At 46.2% G+C, this 21,949-nt stretch overlaps 1 protein-coding gene across 1 annotated transcript; it reads left to right on the top strand.

The window, feature by feature from the left end:
- The first annotated feature begins 5,377 nt into the window (after window positions 1–5,377).
- On the top strand, window positions 5,378–19,515 carry LOC129528182 (monofunctional C1-tetrahydrofolate synthase, mitochondrial-like). Its single transcript, XM_063699391.1, has 5 exons — window positions 5,378–5,445; window positions 5,809–5,998; window positions 7,608–7,715; window positions 10,064–10,216; window positions 17,850–19,515. The coding sequence occupies exons 1-5, from the start codon at window positions 5,378–5,380 to the stop codon at window positions 17,859–17,861; spliced, it is 531 nt and encodes a 176-aa protein (XP_063555461.1). The 3' UTR covers window positions 17,862–19,515.
- The last annotated feature ends 2,434 nt before the right edge of the window (window positions 19,516–21,949 follow it).

Below are 21,949 nucleotides of genomic sequence, written 5' to 3'. Positions count from 1 at the left end.
CGCCTGTAATCCCAGCACTTGCCGAGGTGAGCTGATGGCTTGAGCCCAGGAGTTCAAGACCAGCCTGGGCAGTACGACAAAACCTCATCTCTACAAAAAAAAAAAAAAAATACAAAAATTAGTCAGGTGTTGTGGTGTATGCCTGTGGTCCCAGCTAATGGGGAGGCTGATGTGAGAGGATTGCCTGAGCCCAGAAGGCAGAGGTTGCAGTGAGCTGAGATCACACCACTGCACTCCAACGTGGGTGACAGAGCGACACCCTGTCTCAAAAAAAAAAAAAAAAGCTTAATTAATTAACGGTTTTTCTTCCTAAGGGCTGGGATCATACCAGTTTGCTTCACTGCAGTGCCTGAACATAGTAGGCATAGTAGATTCAATAAATCTTTGGTTCCTTGGCTGGTTGTTGCCTGCTCTGTGCTGATGAGAAAGGAGCCAGGCTTCCAGGATTCTCTTGGTGTTCTTGGCTCCCTGCTCTGTCTACCTCTCCCCTGCCTCTATGATACCCTCCCAGGACTATCTTTGGGCTGCTGCTTGCATTGGTAGGGTCTCTTCTTCAGGGCTGAGGAGGCTCATCATGGGATAATGAGACCCCTATACGATGCTGCATGGGAGCTGGAGTTGGATGGGGGCCAGTGGATTATCCGCGCAACTCTGCATCCGCCTCCATCTACTCATCCCTGGTTTTGTTTCTCTGGGGTAAGGAATAGAGCAAGGACTGGGATGGGTGAGCTATGAACAGAGGGTCTCAGCTGAAAAGTGGAAGATGTTTTATTCCATGCCTGGACGTCTCTCATTCCCTCTGCTTACTTTTTGCTGCTGTGAGGTCAGGGGAATTTAGGAGCCCTGAGGAATGCTGCTGCTCTCCCTAGCAGGGTGAGGTGACCCTCCACTGGCTCTCATCCAACCCCATCTCCCATGCTGGAGGTAACCACAGAAGAGGAGAGAGAAGTGGACAGAGCAGAAAGCCAAGAACACCAAGAGAATCCTGGAAGCCTGGCTCCTTCCTCATCACAACACAGCAGGCAAGACACAGTAAGCAACAGATAACCACCAACCAGCCAATGAACTCAAGATTTCTTGAATCTACTATGCCTAGAATGTTCAGTCACTGCAGTAAAGGACACTGGTACAATCCAGCCCGTGGGAAGAAAAGCAATCAATTGAGCAATTACTATGCAGTGTGATGAGCATTGCCCCAGCTGAAAGAGTGGGCACTGTGGGGCATGTGGAGGAAGTGAATGGCCTAGAGGAGGGGGTAGGAGGCTCCCAGAGAAAGGGAAATTTAGGTCAAGAAAAGAAGGCTGGAGGGTAAAGGAGCCTCCAGGGAGGCAGGGATCACTCTGGGCATAGGACTGGCATGTGCAAAGGCCTGCAACTAAGGCAGTATCCAATGTGCAGGAATGGGCTGGCCACGGAGGAGTGGAGGTGGCATGAGATGGGCAGAGAGGGGCCAGGGCCAGGTGGCAGGAGGCCTCATGGCCCACATTAGGGAGTCTGAACTCTACCAGAGGGCCATGGGCCAAGTGGAGGATTTCAGCAGGAGAGCTGCCTCCCCTGTGGAGGCCAGGATGGAGGAAGTGGAGTGGAGGCAGGGTGAGCATCAGCTTCTCCACAGATGGGTGGAGAAGTGGTGGCAGCCTGAACCACAGAGATGGCAGTGCCAATGGCCACAAGAACACAGTCAAGCTGACAGGCTTGGTGTTCGGTTAGAGAGGGAAGGGAGCGGGGAAGCTCAGCGATGCCCTCAGGTCCTGGCTAGGGTAGCGGAATGACTAGCATGGGGCACAGCAGAGAAACTGGAAGAATGGACAAGGAGGACCTTTCTGGACATGTTGAGTGTGAGGAGCCCGCTAGACACTTGGGTGGGATGGCCAGTGAGGAGGCAGCTGGTCATGTGGTCTCACTTACAGACACATTTGGAGGACAGCAAATCACAGATGGTCATCTGAGCCATGGGCATAGATGAGAGAGCTCAAGGAGAGGGTACAGACTAAGAAGAGGGGCCCAAGAAAGCCAGCCTACAAAGCAAGAAACTGACAGCCAACCAGATCCCCTAAGTAATCTGCTAACCAAGGAACTAAATAGCTAACAACTCACTAACGTCTGTTTCTTTTCTTTTCCTTTTTTTTTTTTTTTGAGACAGGGTCTCACTCTGTTGCCCAGGCTGAAGTGCAGTGGCACAGTCACAGCTCATTGAAGCCTAGACTTCCCAGGGTTCAAGTGATCCTCCCACCTCAGCCTCCCAAGTAGTTGGGACTACAGGAGCATGCCACCATGACCGGCTATTTTTTCCTATTTTTTGTAGAGATGGGGTTTTGCCATGTTACCCAAGCTGGTCCCAAACTCCTGGACTCAAGCAATCCTCCAGCCTCAGCCTCCCAAGGTGCAGGGATTTCAGGCGTGAGCCACCATGCCCGGTGGCTTACTAACCCTTTGACTAACCTATCAAAAACCAACTAACTGATTCTCCTGTTAACCAGCTATTAACTTATTGAATTATCTAATCAACCAGTCAACCATAAACTATCCAACTAACCACGAGCCAACAATTCAACCTGCTAACCAACATTTCTTCATTCAACAAACATTTGTTGGCCAGGCATGGTGACTCATGCCTGTAATCCCAACACTTTAGGAGGCCGAGGCAGGTGGATCACTTGAGGTCAGGAGTTCAAGACCAGCCTGGCCAACATGGCAGAACCCCATTTCCACTAAAAATAAAAAAAAAAAATTAGCTGGGCGTGGTGGCAGGTGCCTCTAATCCCAGCTGGGGTGGGGGCTGAGACATGAGAATCGCTTGAGCCCAAGAAGCAGAAGTTGCAGTGAGCCGAGATCATGCCACTGCACTCCAGCATGGGCAACAGAACAAGACTCCATCTCAAAAAAAGAAAAAAATTTTGTTGAGCACCTACTTATGAGTCAAGCACCAGGGATACAAAGTCAAAACCCACTCTCCACTCTTGGGTCACTCTGTTTAATAGAAGAGATGAGTAATGGCAACAGCACCAGAGACAAGCAGCCTGGGACTGGGGGAGCTCAGGGGAGGCATGGGAGGTGAGGCCTGAAGGGGGTTTTGAAGAATGGGTGGGTGATGGCCTGACATGGCCATGGGGGAGTAGGGTGGTGGTAGAAAGAATGGTGGAAGCTGTGCACATTCTAGATATTTTAGGAGATTGGTGACTGGATGTGAGGCATGGGGGAGAGGGAAGTATCAAGGACATGACCTTGACTTCTGGCTTGAGCAACTGAAGAGAAGGGGACCCCTGACTGAGCCAAGAGCACAGGAGGAGTGGACTTGTGGGGGGCGGAGGAGGCTGTTTCCATCTAGGAGCTGAGTTGCCTGTGAGACACCAGTGGGTCTCTAGAAACAGGATCTAAAGCCCTGGAAAGAGACGTAGGCTAGAGGCAATGATGTCAACAGAGGGGCACTATTCATTCTCTCCGTCCAAGTGTACAACAAGCCAATATCCCTGCTTGTGTGGAGCTGACAGCAATGAAATGTAATAAGTAAGTACATTTGTATAAGCGAAGGTACCAGCTCCTATGGAAAAAAACAGAGCAAGGAGAGGGGAATTGGGAGTCCAGGGGCTGGAGATGGGGTGTGATTTCAAATAGGGCAGTCAGAGTAATCCTTGTTGAGAAGGTGGCCTTGGAGCAAAGCCATGAAGGAGATGAGAGTGGGCTGTATGTTAACTGCAGAAAGCCTCTGAGATGGAGGGAATAGTCACCAGAGGACTCTCAGCATGTTTGAAGAAAGCAAAGAAAGTCAGTGTGAGGCCAGGTGCAGTGGCTCACACCTGTAATCCCAACCTTTTGGGAGGCCGAGGCGGGTGGATCACCTGAGGTCAGGAGTTCAAGAACAGCCTGGCGAACATGGCGAAACCCCATTTCTACTAAAAATACAAAAAAAAAACAACAACTAATTAGCTGGGCATGGTAGTATGTGCCTGTAATCCTGTAATCCCAGCTACTCAGGAGGCTGAGGCAAGAGAATCGCTTGAACCCGGGAGAAGGAGGTTGCAGTGACCCAAGATCGTGCCATTGCACTCCAGCCTGGGCGATAGAACTGGATTCCATCTCAAAAAAAAAAAAAAAAAAAAAAAAAACCAGAAAAGAAACTCAGTGTGGCTGGAGGAGGGAGAGCAGGGGGCTGGAGTGGGGAGGCCAGAAAGCTAACAAGGACTGCATAGGCAGGGCCTTGGCCATTGCAAGGACTGGCTCTTTTTCACCCCAAAGACAGCTGAGCCTGAGAGGGTGAGAGGTGCTGAGTGCAGTTGAGTTGAAGGCCACCTGCATGCCTTGACCCTCATCCAAGTATTTCTGAGCCTCCCCTCACCCCAGGACCCAGCCCAGGCAACAAGTGGAAGATGCTTTTCTTCTGGGACCTCAGAGGTGAGTGGGTGGGTGGGGAGGAGGAGGTCGAAGGGGGACAGCTGCCCCAAGGGAGAGGCTGAGGATGGAGCAGGGAGGGCACGGAAGTGGGCTGGGTGGAGGACAGGGGGCTGGAGGGTGAGAAGAGGGTGGGGTACTTACCGCCTGTGCCCAGATGCTTGAACCATGTTTTGTCCTTCAGATTTGTAGATGCTGAGGAGCCAAAGAGAGGTCACTAGGGCTGGAGGACACAGAACTTGGCCCCACACTTCCATCAGACCTTGGTCCCCAGGGGAGAAGCCCTGGGGCAGCTCCTGCTAGTGCCACTCCCTTAACCCAGCCAAGCAACAGGGAGGGAGGAGCGGTGCTCAGCCAATGAAGCGACGCCCTGGAGCCCCACCGCACCCATGCTGACCCCAGGACCCCAACCCCAGGCCAGACCCTCCAGTGCTCCTCCTGACCTTCCCTGTCTGCAGCCCAGCTTTGGACTGTGGAGATGCCCTCAGCCTCTACTCAGTGGCTCCAGCCTCATATTTGCGTGCTATACCTTTAACCTCAAGCCCTCTTGCTGCTAACTTAAGCTGTGACTGTCCAGGACCTGCACACACACATACATGCACACATGCACACACACACACACAGAAGGTGAACACACAGGATGAGGCCCTGAAAACTCATTTCACCCGTGTACCTCACCCAAAAATTCCCCTTTGTGCTCCTATCTTTATCTCTAACTGACAGCATGAAGGTAGCCCGAAGTCCCCTCACCCTGTCTGTCCTCCTGATTCTCTAGCCCAGTTCCCTCTAGCTCCAGCACAGACTCTTATCTCCAGCCCTGACTGCTGAAACCCTCCAGCCCCAGCTCCAGCCCCTCAGGAGGGGACTGCGAGGGAGGAATGACTCCAGCAAGCCGGCAGCTGACCCGTCTCCTGCCTGCACACCTCCCCCTGTGGTCCACTGCTGGTGGTCTTCAGCTCTCTCCTCGTCCCACCCCCATGGTCTGCTGATGGCCCAGCCCAGTGCATCCCTGCCATCTCTGCTCTACCGCTGGTCCTCCCAACAACCAACTTACAGGTAAGGAAACTGAGGCCCAGAGAGAAGGTGTATGTGCCTGTGTCACACAGCAACACAGGACTGCACTATAACAAGAAAGCCGGGACTTCCACTCCCAGCCAGGGCTCCTTCCCCAAACAACCCCTCAGTCACCTCCTCGCTGTATGGTACCCAGGGAATGGCCCTTCCAGATCTGGGCACTGAGGAGGCTGCCCCATCCCCACCCTGCCTGGAGCCCCACTCACTCTGCTGAAATGTCTTCCGATTCTCAGCCTCTGCCTTGGGGGCTTCTCAGTTAAAGCGCATCTTGATCTTGTTCCTCCGTGACTGTCCCTGGCTCAGCTTCCACCCCCAGCTGGGGCTCAGCTATCCCTGTGTCCCCAGTCCAGAGCCTGCCTCTCAGCCCTCCCAGGGTGGCCTCGAGCGCTGCTCCTGCTCCTCCAGGGGAGAGGTCAGTAAGGCAGGGGTTTGGCTGGTGCCACTTGAACCAAGTCCAGATGCACTGCCCAAAATAACATCCCTCGTCTGGCCAGCAGTGCCGTGGAGACCGAGTTCTGAAGCAGGCCTTTGTGAGGTCAGAGGTGGAGTTCTGGGTGGGCACTCTGGGCCTCACAGTCCCAGAGGAAAGGCCTGTCCTCCAAGCCAATGTGAAGCCCTGACTCTGGGGCCAGCGCCTGAGGAAGCCCTCTCTGAGCCCCAGCCCTGGGGAAGGCTGAAGAGGCCTCTGAGCCCCCAGCGCTGGGGAGAGCTGTGCAGAATAGGACTGGAGGTGGAAGTGTTGGAGATTAACAGCCAGATGGAGGGGATGGGGGGAGGCCCTGGGTCAGTCCTCAGGGAACCCCCATTCTGAAGGGGGAGAGGGAAACTCAGGCCCAGTCCTCAGGGGCCCCCAGTCTGAGAGGAAGGAGGACACACGAGCCATATTTGCAGAGAAACACCAGCCTGTGAGAGGAGGTAGAAGCCCAGGCCTGGCCCTCTGAGGACCCCTAGTCTAAGGAGCAGTCCACCTGCCCTCGGGAAAACACCTCCCTTAGGAAAGGCCAGCAAGGCCCCCGTAAAGGAGCCACAGCTGGATCGGGGCATGGGGCTCAGGGCCCAGCGGCGTGGGAGCTCTGGGACCGAGGTGCAGTCAGGAGAGACCCTGGGGGCCAGCGGCAGTCCAAGAGGACTTTTGGAGCCAAGGCCTGACTGGGTCTCAAACAATGGGGCAGGCAGTTTGGGGTTTCAGCAGGTGGCCCAGTGCTGAGACACAAGGGAATTGTTTCTGGTCTGCAGACACTGAGGACACTTGCTATGTGGCGTGGTGGACGGTGGGTAAGTCTTGGGAATTTCTGGCACCAGGTTCCATGGGTGGGAAGGGGCATAGGATTCAGTTGTCCAAAGCTCAGGTGTGGGAATGGAACTGTCCTGTAGAGGGTGCCAAAGACCAGGTCTGGAAACTGCATAGCCCCAGTCCCCACCCCCACTCACACCGTCCCACCCCTTCCAGCTTTTCCTGCAGATCTTTCTGCAGGGGTGAGGCAGGGAGAGGAAGGGGTCGGCCGCAGTCCCGGGGCTTCCTAGTCAGAAGCCCTCTGTAAGGCACTAACTTCCCTCTTCCCTCTGCAGATTTTTTTTTTTTTTTTTGAGACGGAGTCCCACTCCACCCAGGCTGGAGTGCAGTGGCACAATCTTGTCTCACCACAGTCTCTGCCTCCCAGTTCAAGTGATTCTCCTGCCTCAGCCTCCCAAGTAGCTGGGATTACAGGCATGCACCACCAAGCCCAGCTAGTTTTTTTGGATTTTTAGTAAAGACGGGGTGTCACCATATTGGTCAGGCTGGTTTCGAACTCCTGACCTCAGGTAATCCACCCGTCTCGGCCTCCCAAAGTACTGGGATTATAGGTGTGAGCCACTGTGCCTGGCCTCCCTCTGCAGATTCTACGTGGGCTCTAAGCAGCCTCTAAATTGCCTTAACACCTAAGGCTTATTTGCTAGTTGACATCTGATCTATTCTGACACCGAAAATTTCAGTGCTTTAGGGTGCTAAAAGGAAAAAAGAGGGTTTGCAAGGAATCCTGCAGTTGCTGAGGGGATACCCTGATAAGGAAATTTTAAGCAATTACAGTAAGTGTCACTAAACTTTTAAAAAAATCTTTAACCAGATTAAACTTACACAATTTTGTTATAATTTGTTTCTGCAGCTTCCAGTTGTGGACAAGATAAGGACCATTGCCCAGGCTGTCTATGGAGCCAAAGATATCGAACTCTGTCCTGAGGCACAAGTCAAAATAGATCGTTACACTCAGCAGGTAAAAGTTGTACTTTTAGGGGAAAAAAAAATTCACCTTAGGCTCTCAGAATACTCAGCTTGACTTGAGGATTTGTACATGTCTCACCAGCTAACCTTTGCTTAATCTATTTTCTGGTTAACAAAGATGAAAGTAATATCCTCGGGTAGAGTGTAGACTATATTTAGAACTTTATGGTGAGGCATGTATCCTCTGATCCATGCATCATTTACTTCTGTGACTATAAATGTGTCTGATATGGGTGGTATCCCTATTTGTAGGTGATGTGTGATCTTTCATCCCTCCCACTCAGCCCAGAATGTTGAAACTATCCTTTGGAGTAGAGCTGCGGAGTCAGATTTAGATGAATTGCAATGCTTCCTCTTCCTTACAGGCCTCTTACTACGTTAAAAATGCTAGCAAGGTGCCAGGGTAGGCAGATAGGAGTGCAGCCTATAAAGATGGGAATGTTTGCTGTTCTTATGCAAGTGGTTCATTGGCTTTTTACTGAGCTGGTCCACTGAGGTTGAAGGCTCCATCATCTTCTACCTCTAGCCACTGAGAAAGGCAAGTAGGCAAACAGCTGGGAAGGTGGCTATGATCTGACAGCATGTGTCATCACCTAGTCCAGTGACAGTCATGATGAATCAACTCCATTACAGGAGGCTCAGCCACCTTTTACCAAAAGGACCATGTGCCTCCAGTGTCCCTCCTACTTTGGTGTAATCAGATAGATAGAAGTCAGAACATTTTAAGAGCCTGCTGGCTAAAGAGCTTCATGATTGGTAGTGTTGACCTTATCTTTAAAAACAATCTCCAACTCCTTATTCTTTTTTGTAAACCCATTTGAAATTTTGTTAAATGCTACCATTGCCAGCCAGGGTATTTGTTCTCCTAGGTTTGGTAAAATAGGAACTCAGAAAGTTCTAAATTCTTAGAATTTTCCCTGATGTTCTTGGCTTACCCTTTACAAAAAGGATTCCCAAGCACTGCTCTGTGCCTAGGCATTGTAGTGAAGTTTTCATTCATGTGCAATGAACCAAGTAAAATAAGGTCATTTTCATGAGGTTGCTTTGTTTTTTTTTCCCCTGAGTTTTTAATAATGATATTTAAGACTATCATTTATTGTAATATTAAGTCTTTTCTCCTTTCAGTGTTAAAATGTTATTTCTTTTATGAAGTAATCTGGTGACAGTATATAGCATACTGGTTGGTTTCTGTTTCTTTTTAATATGCCTACTGACAAAATTTTTACATTAGCAAACCTATAGAAATTACTTTAATATTTAACCATGTCTGAAATTCAAAATTCTGGCACCATTCTGAAAGGCAGTTGTGATTCTCACTCAGCAAAATTCTTATCAGTATAGAAGAGTGGAGATTTCAAAAAGAAAATGGCCCCAAGCCCAAGTCCTCCCTAAGTTGATAAGACTCCAAGATCTTCCAAATAGTTTTAGGCTAAGTCTTATGAAAATTTGACTAAAGATTTCATTCCCTTTATCTCTATCAAGGAAATACTCCTTAAAATTCGTGTCAACCAGACACGGTGCTCACACCTGTAATCCCAGCACTTAGCACTTTGTGGGGGCAAGGCAGAGGATCAGTTGAAGCCAGGAGTTTGAGACCACTCTGAGCAACACAGCAAAACCTCCATCTCTATTTTTATTTTTTTTAACGTTAGTGCCAAGTATGTGGTTGCAATGAATTAGCAAAGCCTCTAAAGGAACACTATGTGCCATTTAATCAGAAACAGGCTTCGAGGACACGGTGCTTTTTGTGAGACACCACATGTGACTTCCTGCTCTTTCACCTTTGGAACTCTGGGTCAGACATAGACTTTGGTCCTTAAAAACAAGAAGCTTAAATAGTGACGTCATCTTAGTTCTTGTAATGTAGTTGCAGATCAAATAACCATGATTCATAAACCAACACAAAGGAACCCTTTGCTTCTTGACTGACTCCAGAATGAGTGAACAACATGACTAAGAGCCTAGTCGCAGAGCCTTTCTCCAGACTACCTTGCTGGGTCCCGGATATTAATAGTCTTGGAAAGCGGTTTCTACAGCTGCTGCTTTGCCTGAAAATAGCAATGCTTTTCCCAAACATGCACATAACACTGCCTTCTCTTAACGAGAACCTCCAAAATAAACAATAGTCACCCTTGACCTACTAAACAGTCATCACATGGAGATGAGTTTTTATCCTCACCTTCTTGCTTCTTCAGTGAACAAGTAGTAACAAGCAGCTCCTGCGTGTGCCTCGATCTGAGCTGGCATACCATTGCTGCCAAGACTGTATAAAGTGCAAATTGAAAAACACAGGAGACTCACATCTATATCAGTGAACACATTTTCTTTCCTTTCTTACAGGGTTTTGGAAATTTGCCCATCTGCATGGCAAAGACCAACCTTTCTCTGTCTCACCAACCTGACAAAAAAGGTGTGCCAAGGGACTTCATCTTACCTATCAGTGATGTCTGGGCCAGCATAGGTGCTGGGTTCATTTACCCTTTGGTCGGAACGGTGAGTGAGTCACATTTTCCAAAAACCCTCCCCATTCTGCATTGTCGCAGCCCCTCAAATTGTTATGCTCCACCCGCTCTTTAAAAGTCATGGATTAGGGAGAATTGGGAGTAATTAATAGTACAGTATTCGCTATTTTTCTAAACACTCTGTCTCACCTACCTTTGCCATTGTGGTTTGGGTTTTTCTTTTTTTAGATCATGTGTTCAGGATCCTTAGAGTCATAATACTAATTTCCTTCCTAAGGCAAGTAAGAACATAACTTGGGAGAATTCAGTCTGTTATTTAAATGGTAGAATGGCTTAGGACAGTGGTTGTCAACCTTTATCACACATAGCACCCAAAATGATGTAATCAGTAGGGTTGACTGCTCACACCAGACAGGATCTGCCCAGTCACCCCAAGGGCTGGGGAAAGCAGTCCTCACCCTCTCACTTCCCCAACACATCAGGTGGGAAGTTCTGGCTTAGGAAATTACTGAATCATATGAATTCTCATTTTTGATGTTGTTGTGATGGGATTACGTTGCTATTGGTTGATTATTCTGTTATTTTGTGTTATCTATGGAGGTAAAGGAGATGAGCAGAGATATAAAAGCTTATCAAAGTGCTTAAAATCCATGAAGATTGGCTTCATTTGGTATAGCTACACAGTGATAGCCTTCCGTTGGTACCATCAGTGGCCTAAATTTGATTTTTGTCTTTGGGAGTGCTCCTGAATTTGGTTTAGAATAAAAAAGAATTCTTAAAACCTGGCAGATCCCATGGCAAGAAAAGAAAAAACATTCTAACCCATCATTATCATCACCATTAGTGCAAAGTGATCTGAGCTTAAGCAGCATGCATTATAATAATTTTTTATAATAAACCATGTGGCTCTATTGTGCAAACAAGCAATAGACAGACAAAAAGTGCAGATTCTTGCCTTGATATTTACATACTTCATCTAATATTGGACACAATGTTTTTTCAATCAGCATCATTTGAATTCTTCCTGCATGTGAGGCACAGAGATTTTAAGATGAGCAGGTGTGAGATGCATGGATTTGAATAGCATAGAGGTATCTGGAGAGCATTGTGTTGGTATTCTGAATGCCCTCAGATCCCAGGGGGATAACAGCTCATTATGCCTGGGGTAGAACTTACCTGGGCTGTGAAAGAAGAGGGGATTCTTCAAAAAGGGCTCAACCTCTGAACTGGCAAAACAGTGAGTTTTGACTCAAAGGCACCAGAGTACTAATACATGACATCCTCTCCTGGGGTGATCCAGTGTGGCTGGAGTTGGATGAGGTGGGGAGGCTGGGGATGGGAATGGGAATGGGATTGGGATAGCAGGAAGGGGTCACATGGCCAAGGATCTTGAAGACCATCTCATGGAACTTGAATCTGATCTCTACACACTGAGGAGCCATGGTAGGGTGGGTTTATTGTTTGTTTCTTGGTTTTTTATTTTTTTTATTTTTTTGTTTTTAAATAAGGAGGAGAAGAATGTGGTCTGATGTGTATTTTAGAAAAATAGCTCTGGCAGCAATGTGGAGAATGTTTAGTGAAAAGAGAACCAGGCCCAGAGAGGTGGGTTAATTCAGCTGGGGCCAGAGGAAATCAAGGTCCGCACTTTGGCCACAGAAGTAGATACGGAGAGTGGGGGTGAATTGCAGACATACTCTAAAAGTATCCTCCTACAGTAGGGGCCGGGTGAAGGGACTGTTCTAGCTTGGTGACTGGCTGGTGATGCCATCACCGTGTCATGGAAAGGACACTGGAGGAGGCAGATTGGCCAAGCCAGAAATGAGCCTGGCTTGAAGAGAGAGAGCTCGGAGGGTTAATAGGATCTAAGGAACAGTCTGTGTCTCCACTGGAAATACAGATACAGCGCTCCAAAGAAAGGGGCAGGAAGGTCGCCCTGGTGGGTTTAAGGATATGGGTGAAGACACTCATTAAACAAGAGACACAGGGATAGCTGGAAATCAGTGAGAAGAGAGTAAAGGAAGACACCCCTGAAACACCCACTTTAATGCAGCCGACTCCTGGCAGGGGTGCCTTCCAGAAGGCAGGAAGGAAGGAGCAGGGGCATGGCAGAGAACGTCCAGAAAAATCCCACAGACACCGCTCACAGCAATGTTGACACAGAGAGAAGGGTCCAGATGAAATGGGTTCTGAATGACATTTTCAGGTCTACAGTTCAGATCAGCAGTTGCCAGGAGTTGGGGGAGGGAAGTGTTTGACTGCAGAGGGGCAGGAGGGAACTTTTTGGGATAATGGAAATACCCTATGTTTTGACATGGTAGTGATTCCATGGCTATATACATTCTTCCAGACTCATAGACCTATACATGTGTGTTGCCCAGGCTGGACTCAAACTCCTGATCTCAAGCAATCCTCCCACCTCAGCTTCCCAAGTTGCTGTGACTATAGGTTCGTGCCACTGTGCCGGGCCTGTGTATCATTTAGTTATACCTCAGTTAACAAAAATGGGTACTGAAGAGCTTGCTGTATATTCCTTAGAATGGCCTCAGTCAGCCGGGTGCAGTGGCTCACGCCTGTAATCCCAGCACTTTGGGAGGCCAAGGTGGGGGGATCACAAGGTCAGGAGTTCGAGACCTGCCTGGCCAAAAGGGTGAAACCCCATCTCTACTAAAAATACAAAAATTTGCTGGGCATGGTGGTGGGCACCTATAATCCCAGCTACTCGGGAGGCTGAGGCAGGAGAATTGCTTGAACCTGGGAGGCAGAGGTTGCAGTAAGCCAAGACTGTGCCATTGTGCTTCAGCCTGGGTGACAGAGCAAGACTCCATCTCTAAATACATACATACATACATACATACATACATACATACATATATACATACATACATACATAGAATGGCCTCAGTGATGGCCACTTTACTCCTGAGCTTTAGTTGGCAAAGGCCTTGGCTTAGGGATAAGAGGGTGGCTGGACAGTGCAGGCCCAGACAGACTGGACCATCAGGGGAAGTGAGGGGTGACGGAGGTGCCCAAACAGAGCATGAAATGGTAGAGTAGATGAGAAGGTTAGCCTCGATCATGATCTGTCCTGTCCTACCCTCTGCGGACTCTAAACCCTGCAGCAGTTCACCCAACAAATTCATTCACTCGGCCAATGCTGCATAAGGCACTCAGCTCAGGGCTACAAGAAGCCCCAACCTAAAGAAGCTTTCTCTGCTTCAGGTAGTTTACAGCTGGTAGACACAGATAGAAGTGAATTAGCAAAGAAAATAGTTTGATATAAAAAATTGTGCATTTAACTGCAACCTTAATTCACTTCTGAGCATTTAATAGCCATTAAACAAAAACCAGGGCCCACACAGTGGTTCACACTTACAATCCAAGCACTTTTGGAAGCCAAGGTAGAAGGTTTGCTTCAGGCCAGGAGTTCAAGACCAGCCTGGGCAACATAGCCAGACTGTGTCTCTACTTAAACCAAAATTAGCCAGGAGTCATGGCACACACCTGGAGTCCCAGCTACTCAGGAGGCTGAAATGGGAGGATTACTTGAGCCCAGGAGTTTGAGGCTGCACTGACCTATGATCATATCATTGCACTCCAGCCTGGGAGATAGAGCGAGACCTCTGTCTCTAAAAACATGGAATAAAATAATAAAAAACACAATATAATTTAAAATCTTTGGAGTCACTAAACAAATATACAATGTGAATCTCCTCCCACTCCAGCTAACACTACCATATCCAACACCAGGTAAAGACCAAAGCCGTTCTGGAAAATCAGAATCTGTTGCCATGGCTCATGCCTGGACACCAGGCTGTCCGCTCCTGACGTCACTCTTTGACTTATGACTTGTTAGAAAATGAATGCGTGGAATGGCCCTGGAGGAGCCGTTGCAGCTCTCTGGGTTTCCTGAAGTGAGCCCTCTATGTCATTATCTGGTCTTCTCAGCCCTCAGCTGAGTTCCTCCTGTGGCCACATGTGGGGTCGCAGTGAGCATCAGTGCACAGTGATGAAATCTGGAACAATTGGGTGTGGGGTGTGAGGGAAGGGAGTGGTGCCTGACTACAGAAGTTCCTGGAGGTCAGGAAACTCTCACTGGAGGCGGTGGCCCTAGAAGGCTGCTTTCTATGACAGAGCAGGAAGCTGCATGTGTAGTGGGACACATGCATCAGAGGGGCCAGGATCTCCTAATAAGGACTGGTATTTACTTTTACTTGAACCCATTCTGGGCCTTACCACAGTCTGCTGAAATGCCTTGAACATTCATCACCCATGTGGGAGACAGGATAGTAATTTCCTGCTGAGATGACTGAGGGGACAGGGAATGGGGACACCAGGGGGACTGGCTCCTGCAGGTGGGAAAATTCTAGCAAAACGAACCACTCTTCTGCTTAGTCACCCAATGTGCACTTATTAGAGTGCTGCTGAAAAACATATTCATCTATCCACTCCAGAAAGATAGTCCAAACTGAGACCTCAAGATCAGAAAGGCTCCCAATCTCCTGCAGGGTTCATTCATTTACTCAGTGAATTATTAAATGCCTACAGCACGCAGGGCCATCAGCCCAACGGCTATGAGAAAGAGATTCAGTCCTTCCCTCACAGGCCTTATGATAGACTCCAGTAAATAAAGCCATACAGGCACAGAATGTGGCAGGCTTTATAAGAAAGCCTCTCTTGTTGTGTCCTCAAGGGAAGCAGAGAATCTCCCCTCTGGCTCTAGTTGGAGAATCCCAACCCAAGCAAGTCCATCTTTGAACAATAAACATCTCCAGTATTGCTGGCTTTGGAAGACCCCATGGTGAGATGCTGGAGCTTTTTTCTGCTCCTGATTTCACTTTCTAAATATTTACTTTTACTTTCCATGTTCACTTATAGGCCAGATTTTTTTTCCTACCATTGAATTATTTCATCATGTTCTATTTAATTATTGTTTTAATTGGCATTGGTGACCACAAATAATAATAAATACTATTAACTGGTGTAACAGCTTCACCAGTCTATTTAACTTCCCCATGCTGTTGTAACTGAAGCACCCAGCACAAGCATTCCCAGCTTGTGGACGTCTAAGACCTTTGAGGTCATTCTTACATGCATTGCTAGTGTTTTCCATATTCCTTGATGGTAACCAATTTTTCCTTCCTAAAATAACTTTCTTCATTCTTAGTAAGCTTCATATGTATTTTGTGTATTCTTCCCTCTTTTTTATGACATTATACATATTATTGAAAGCTAGAAAGTAATACAAGATGCTTGACTGACATAATACCACTTAGTACATCTTTTTGTAAGAAATAGATTTTCTAATACAAATCTTTGATATAGGAAGAAATGAGCAAGTTGTTTTTTAAGGTTTTCCAACCTTATATTCTACTACAAGTTACCCGGTTATGGTATGCTTCCAAAATTCTTTCAAGGATTACAGTTTATAGTGTTCAATAAACCTAATAGTTTATAAAACTTCTAAAAAAAAATCTCATGCCAAAAATAATTTAGTAGTAGGTGGTCTTTGTCTTGTGGTCACATTGTTTTGATATTGTCTTTAAGTTTCTGTAATTTACAAGGGCTGTTTAATCAGTTGGCATAAATTTCATGACAAAAATGCTAATATGTAAGCAAAGTATATGAAACGATATTTTTGAGAAGTAAATTACATTCCATATAGAAAAAGACTAGAAAGACTACACCAAAACCTTAAATTAGACAGTGATATTATGAGTAGCTTTTTTTCTTCTCTTTTTTGTATAGATCAAATTACTACGTTGGGCGTATATCACTTTTATAACATGAAAATACAGTAAATAGGGCGATGATAAACTGCAAGTGCTTGGGGAGAAGGCTTAACTCAGGCCAGTTGCAAGAAAGTGAGAACACACACGCAGCCTGTGGGAGCAGGCTCCGTGCCGTCACCTGGCCGGTCCTGGCTGTGTTGCTGTGTTTTCGCACCTCAAAAGTTGGGACAGCAAGGAAAGGCCATAAGAGCTAGAATGTTTCTATAAGAAGTGTATTCAGTATGATTCGTCTAGCTCTGACTAATGTGTGCAAACCCCAGATTCCACTAAGCAAATGCAAGATTGTTTTTCCCTGTTAATTTGTTCCTGGGCCCTTCTTGCTTACTGTGTTGGGCATTGGAGAGGGGGTGATTGACTTCTTTCTTCTCACAGTGTTTTCTCTCGCTCTCTTTTTTTTTTTTTTTTTTGAGACAGAGTATTGCTCTGTCACCCAGGCTGGAGTGCAGTGGCATGATCTCGGCTCACTGCAACCTCCGCCTTCCAGGTTTAAGTGATACTCCTGCCTCAGCCTCCCAAGTAGTGTGGACTACAAGTGCATGCCACCACATCTGGCTCATTTTTTATATTTTTCATAGAGACTGGGGTCTCACCATATTGGCGGGGCTGTTCTCAAACTCCTGACCTCAAGTAAGCCACCACGCCCAGCCATCTCTCACAGTGTTTTTTAAAACAACAATGCATTTTCACAACAGTTGGCCTGGAGAGGTGTCCAACCAAGTTGGAATTCATAGCAGATATCCATTTGAAGTTAATTTTTGGTGTATTTGACTGTTTTCCATTGACTTCACATTGAGGCAGTGAGAGAGACTTGAAGAACTTAGAATATGAACCCTTTTCTCACTGGCAAACATGGGACATAGAGGCATGTCTTGACAGCAATTTATGGCAACACTCTGGGCTGGAATCTAGGGGTTAGGCAGCCTGGCCGGTTTTGTAAATTAGCCAGGCCACCCTCAGAGTCAGTTTGAAGGTTTAGTGGGAAGCCTGAATAAAAAGAGAAGTTAAACTTTTAAGAAAAGGGTCAAGCTTTAAAACTGGAATTGGCTTTTCAAATTTAATGAGTAAAAAGAAACCCCAAAACTGGAATTGTAATTGTGGAGAAGTACAAATTATAATATTTGGAATATCATCTACAAGGAATGAAACTATCCAGAAGCATTTAGATGGTAGTCATTGATTGTAGGGCATCTCTGGGGGCAGGGTGGCTCCTGGCACTGTAGAGAAAGACCATCGGTGCTTCCGTCTCCCAGTTGGAGGAAAGGGATACACTGTGGAGGTCCCAGCAGCTTAGGGCCTGCCCCCATGTGGTTATCTCTGCACGGTTTCCTTCCCTCTGTCTTCCTGTAACTCTTTCACCCTGGACCCTGTGCCCTTTCTGGGCAGAGGGTGACAGGAGGCACTGCATGGGTGCATTCTTTTTTTTTTTTTTTTGAGACAGAGTCTTACTCTGTTGCGTGGGCTGGAGTGCAGTGGTGTGATCTCGGCTCACTGCAACTTCCATCTCCCAGGTTCAAGCAATTCTCCTGCCTCAGCTTCCCGAGTAGCTGGGATTACAGGTGGCCACCACTACGCCCAGCTAATTTTTTCCAATTTTAGTAGAGACGGGGTTTCACCACATTGTTCAGGCTGGTCTCAAACTCCTGACCTCGTGATTCACCTGCCTCAGCCTCCCAACGTGCTGGGATTACAGGTGTGAGCCACCGCCCCCAGCCAAGTACATGCTTTTTTTCCTCTTGTTGGGATTGGCCTGGGCTATACCTATCTCATGGTGGAAGCCTGCCTAGTGACCAGGCCCTAGAAGACCAGCAGTTTATTTAACTGGGTTGGCCTTTGTCCCCACTCCCTGTGACCCGGCCCTCCCATATCTTTACCCAGGTGCACCACTGACATCATTGCTCGGCTGGACTCTGGAAAGCAGGAAATTGCTGGAGCATGTTTGGGGCATCAGTGATGTCACCCGCTATGAATGCCGGGTGGGGTTACTGGACTGAGGGCCATGAAAAAAGAAAGCTGTGGCCCTGCCCCATGGACTCACTGCCATTCTGTTCTTTCTCACGTTTCAGTTCAGCTCACTTTGTTTTCCGTCCCCCTCCCTCTACTGTAAAAGTATGTACTCAGTGTTTCATTTCCTGCTGGATCTGATTCAGGTCGGTGATGAAGTTCTTTGCGAGCTCAGTGGGGAGGCGTTTCCTCCCCTTCATACCAGCCCTGCTTAGGGATGCATGGTTGGTTATATACTTGCTTCACTCGGTTAGGCATGGAGGAGAATTCATTCAGACCTCATAGGTTTAAATCAAATGCATGACCCTTCACATTTTCCAGAGATTTAGACAGTTACAGTGAGACAATTAAACATCCACCCCCCAAGCTGCACTTGGAGATGTGTAAGCAGTAATGTAGTCATGCGCTCCCCATGATATGAGAGTGTGCAGAATGCCACTCCCCACAGCAGGTCCACCAGGACCTCCTCAGGGAGCATCTTGCCTACAAAATCACCCATCCATTTTTCCCCACTCTCTTCACTTTCCCTACATTTCCACTCCCACACCCACAAATAAACAAAGAAACTTTGAGCTTATTTTACAAAAGTCTTTGAAATGGCCCTCCTCTCTCCGATGCTCCTGGGCCCTGGTTTGGCCCCATCTGTGCAGTCTCTCTGATGAGTGTGAAATAAGCCAGGTTTGGCTCATGCTCTCCCTGTGAGCTTGCTCTCCCCGTGAGCCTGCCCTCTCCATCTGGCCTCACTTTGTTTGTGTCCCTGTGTCCTTTGTCTCTGATCCTGGGATCCTGGTGGTTTCCTCCTCCCTGCCCAGCTTGGGTCCTTTTCCCCAGGGTTCTTCCCTATCTCTACTTCAGAATTTCCTGCTTTCTCCCAAATATGCATTTCCCTGGCCCAGGCATCCATTGCTTCCTCTCATCGTGAGGTCCCTGCAGCAGGCTGCCGATGGTGTTGTGGCCATGCCTTCCTCCACAACCCAGGGAAAGCTACATGTGTGTCTGTCCCATAGGGAAGGAGTCATCCCTGTCTCTTCAGTGTGGCATGTTCAGGAGGAAGGAAAGTAACCAGCGTCATTCTCAATTTCTGGAAACTGTTTATCATATTGACAAGAAGAAGAAAGCTTTCTGACTCATGAGAATGATGTTTTCCTCTCTGGTACATAAGGTTATGTAGGTCCAATCCATTTGTGTACAGGATCTTTTCTCCCTTAATGTGATGTACACTTATTTTTAGCACAAGTATAAAACTACTTGAAATGAAATCAGCCTTAGCCAGGGAAATATGCTGAGTAATAATGTTGCCAGGTACTATACCACTGAGTTGAGTTTGCAATTCACTGCTATTAATCCCTGTGTGTTAGTTCTGAATTTTTACTCTTTGCATACGTAGAAAAATGGTGTTTCTCTTCAGAGTCAAGGAGGGAAAAAAGAAAAGATAAAAGATGCTTATAACATTTTTGTGTCCACCCCTAAAATCAGCATATTGATCTATTATTTTTCTAGGTATTGATGGAATATTGACTCATATACTTTCATACAACTGGTAATATATATATATATATATATATATATATATATATATATATATATATATATATATATATATATAATATAGACTCATTTTTCTTCTTCCACTTTCATCTACAGCCTACTTGTTTTTTTCCCCCCATTTTTCGTTTGGATTCATAGCATAAATTGACAACAAAGATATATCTCAATTTAGAGCTTCCAAAAGGCACCCATAAAAGTATCTGGTTCTCATGGAATTTCTCTTTCTTCTGTGTCTCTTAGTTACACTTTTCTCTTATTACACTTTTCTATCCAGCCGTGGCTAAGAGGCATATAATCAGAAGCAGCTAAGCAATGTATGCAAGGGAAATAAAATGAATGCAAACCAAGATAACCGGTTTTGTAAATTAGATAGCAAGGCCACCCTCAGAGTCAGTTTGAGGGTTTCGTGGGAAGCCTAAGAAATATAACTGATATAACTGATATATCATCAGTTATAAAAAAAGTTATAAGAAAAGGGTCAAGCTTTAAAACTGGAATTGGCTTTTCAAATTTAATGAGCAAAAAGAAACCCCAAAACTGGAATTGTAATTGTGGAGAAATAGAACTGATAATATCTGGAACTTGCAGCAGTTTACAGGCTTAACTATGTATGTGTTCCTTAAATTATCCACCCGCAGATATCAGATTACAATAAATCCTCACTTAATGTCATTGATAGGTTCTTGGAAACTACCACTTTAAGCAAAAGGACATAATGCATACGAAACCAGTTTTCCCATAGTCTAATTGATAGGAAAAAGAGTTGAGTTATGAAGCCACACAGTACCTCATTTGGCTTAAAGTCACTGTTTCCAAGAACATATCCACAATGTTAAGTAAGGACTTACTGTAAATGAAAATATTTGCAGTAAATCACTTTTGAGAGAATTGGTTATCACACTCTTCTCTGGGTATCATCGAAAATTCAGAATGTTTAGTTACATCAGGCTATACTCACTGGTATGAAATCAGGGAGCAAGTATAAAGTAGGTATAGGGAAATAATTTATGTTGGATTAAATGATCCAATGAAGGAATTTTATTAAGCCCCTAGAAATCCCAGAATGAAAATGTATAACTGCATGACTAACCCCTGTAAGAATTTGCTGGGGTTTCTGCATTAAGTACGCTTCCCAGGCCATTTGTAATGAAGGTACCGTGATCTGTTAAGGAAGAGACCTACACCTGGGAACATAAACAGCCAATTCCATCCTGGACATCAGTCTCCTGTTTGACTCATTCCAACCCTAAGAATATGTTGTAGAGTTTAGGACCCATGAAAGTTACCTACTGTGCTTCCCTGTACCTTCCATCATCCAGTTCCCAAACATACCTGTGTTTCTTCTCTGAATGCATAGTTACTTGGGATCCCATGCTGTATTAGTCTGTTCTCACACTGCTGTAAAGAACTACTTGAGAGTGGATAGTTTATAAAGAAACAAGGTTTAATTGACTCAGTTTTGCAGGCTATACAGGAGGCAAGGCTGGGGAGGCCTCAGGAAACTTACAATCATGATGGAAGGCAAAGGGGAAGCAAGTACATATTCACATGGCGGCAGGAAAGAGAGAGAGTGAAGGGGCAGTACCACACACTTTTAAACAACCAGATCTCATGAGAACTCACTAGCACGAGAACAACAAGGGGGAAATTCACCCCCATGATCCAGTCACCTCCCACCTTTGAGAAATAAGAGTTTCACGGATACAGTTGTGAGAGCTTACCAGTAAAGGTGGAGGTTTCCTCTGGGTGATATACACTTGCCTCATTCTCTTCTATCGATGGTGTCAGAATCTCAGATGACAACGTCAGGTGCGAGCACCTAACATTGTCATCTGAGATTCTGACACGATTGACAGTTCATTTGAAGCCTATCTCTTTTTAATTTGGAGAGCCGGGCTCTGAATTAATTGAGATAGGCTTCAAATGAACTTTCACTGCTTATTATTAAATAGTCCATGGGTTTTCTCTAGTAATATTTTTATCTTAGCTGTCAGAAAGCTCTGTATGAAATGTTATTCTCAATTACAATCTTAGGACCCTGCAAATATTTATGTAATTATAATCTTAGGACCCTGGTACATAACTCCTTTAAAAATTTATTTGTATTCTAGTTTCCATATTAATTCTTACTTTTTTTATTTTAGGTAAAATATAAATCAGAAATAAAAATACAGTGGCTTATCAATTAAAGCTCTAATAATGACCTATATGAATTATTTATAGCATAATGAAAGCCACTAAATTATTTGCATCTTTCTTTTATTTATTTATTTATTTATTTATTTATTTATTTATTTATTTATTTAAGATGGAGTCTCGCTCTGTCACCCAGGCTGGAGTGCAGTGGTGCCATCTCGGCTCACTGCAGCCTCTGCCTCCCGAATTCAAGCACGAGCAATTCTCCTGCCTCAGCCTCCCAAGTAGCT

This window comes from Gorilla gorilla, chromosome 17 (assembly GCF_029281585.2).
Source record: "Gorilla gorilla gorilla isolate KB3781 chromosome 17, NHGRI_mGorGor1-v2.1_pri, whole genome shotgun sequence".
In the NCBI taxonomy this organism is placed as follows: domain Eukaryota; kingdom Metazoa; phylum Chordata; class Mammalia; order Primates; family Hominidae; genus Gorilla; species Gorilla gorilla.
Note: the sequence above shows the minus strand (reverse complement) of the source record. Positions and strands in the feature narration are given on the sequence as shown.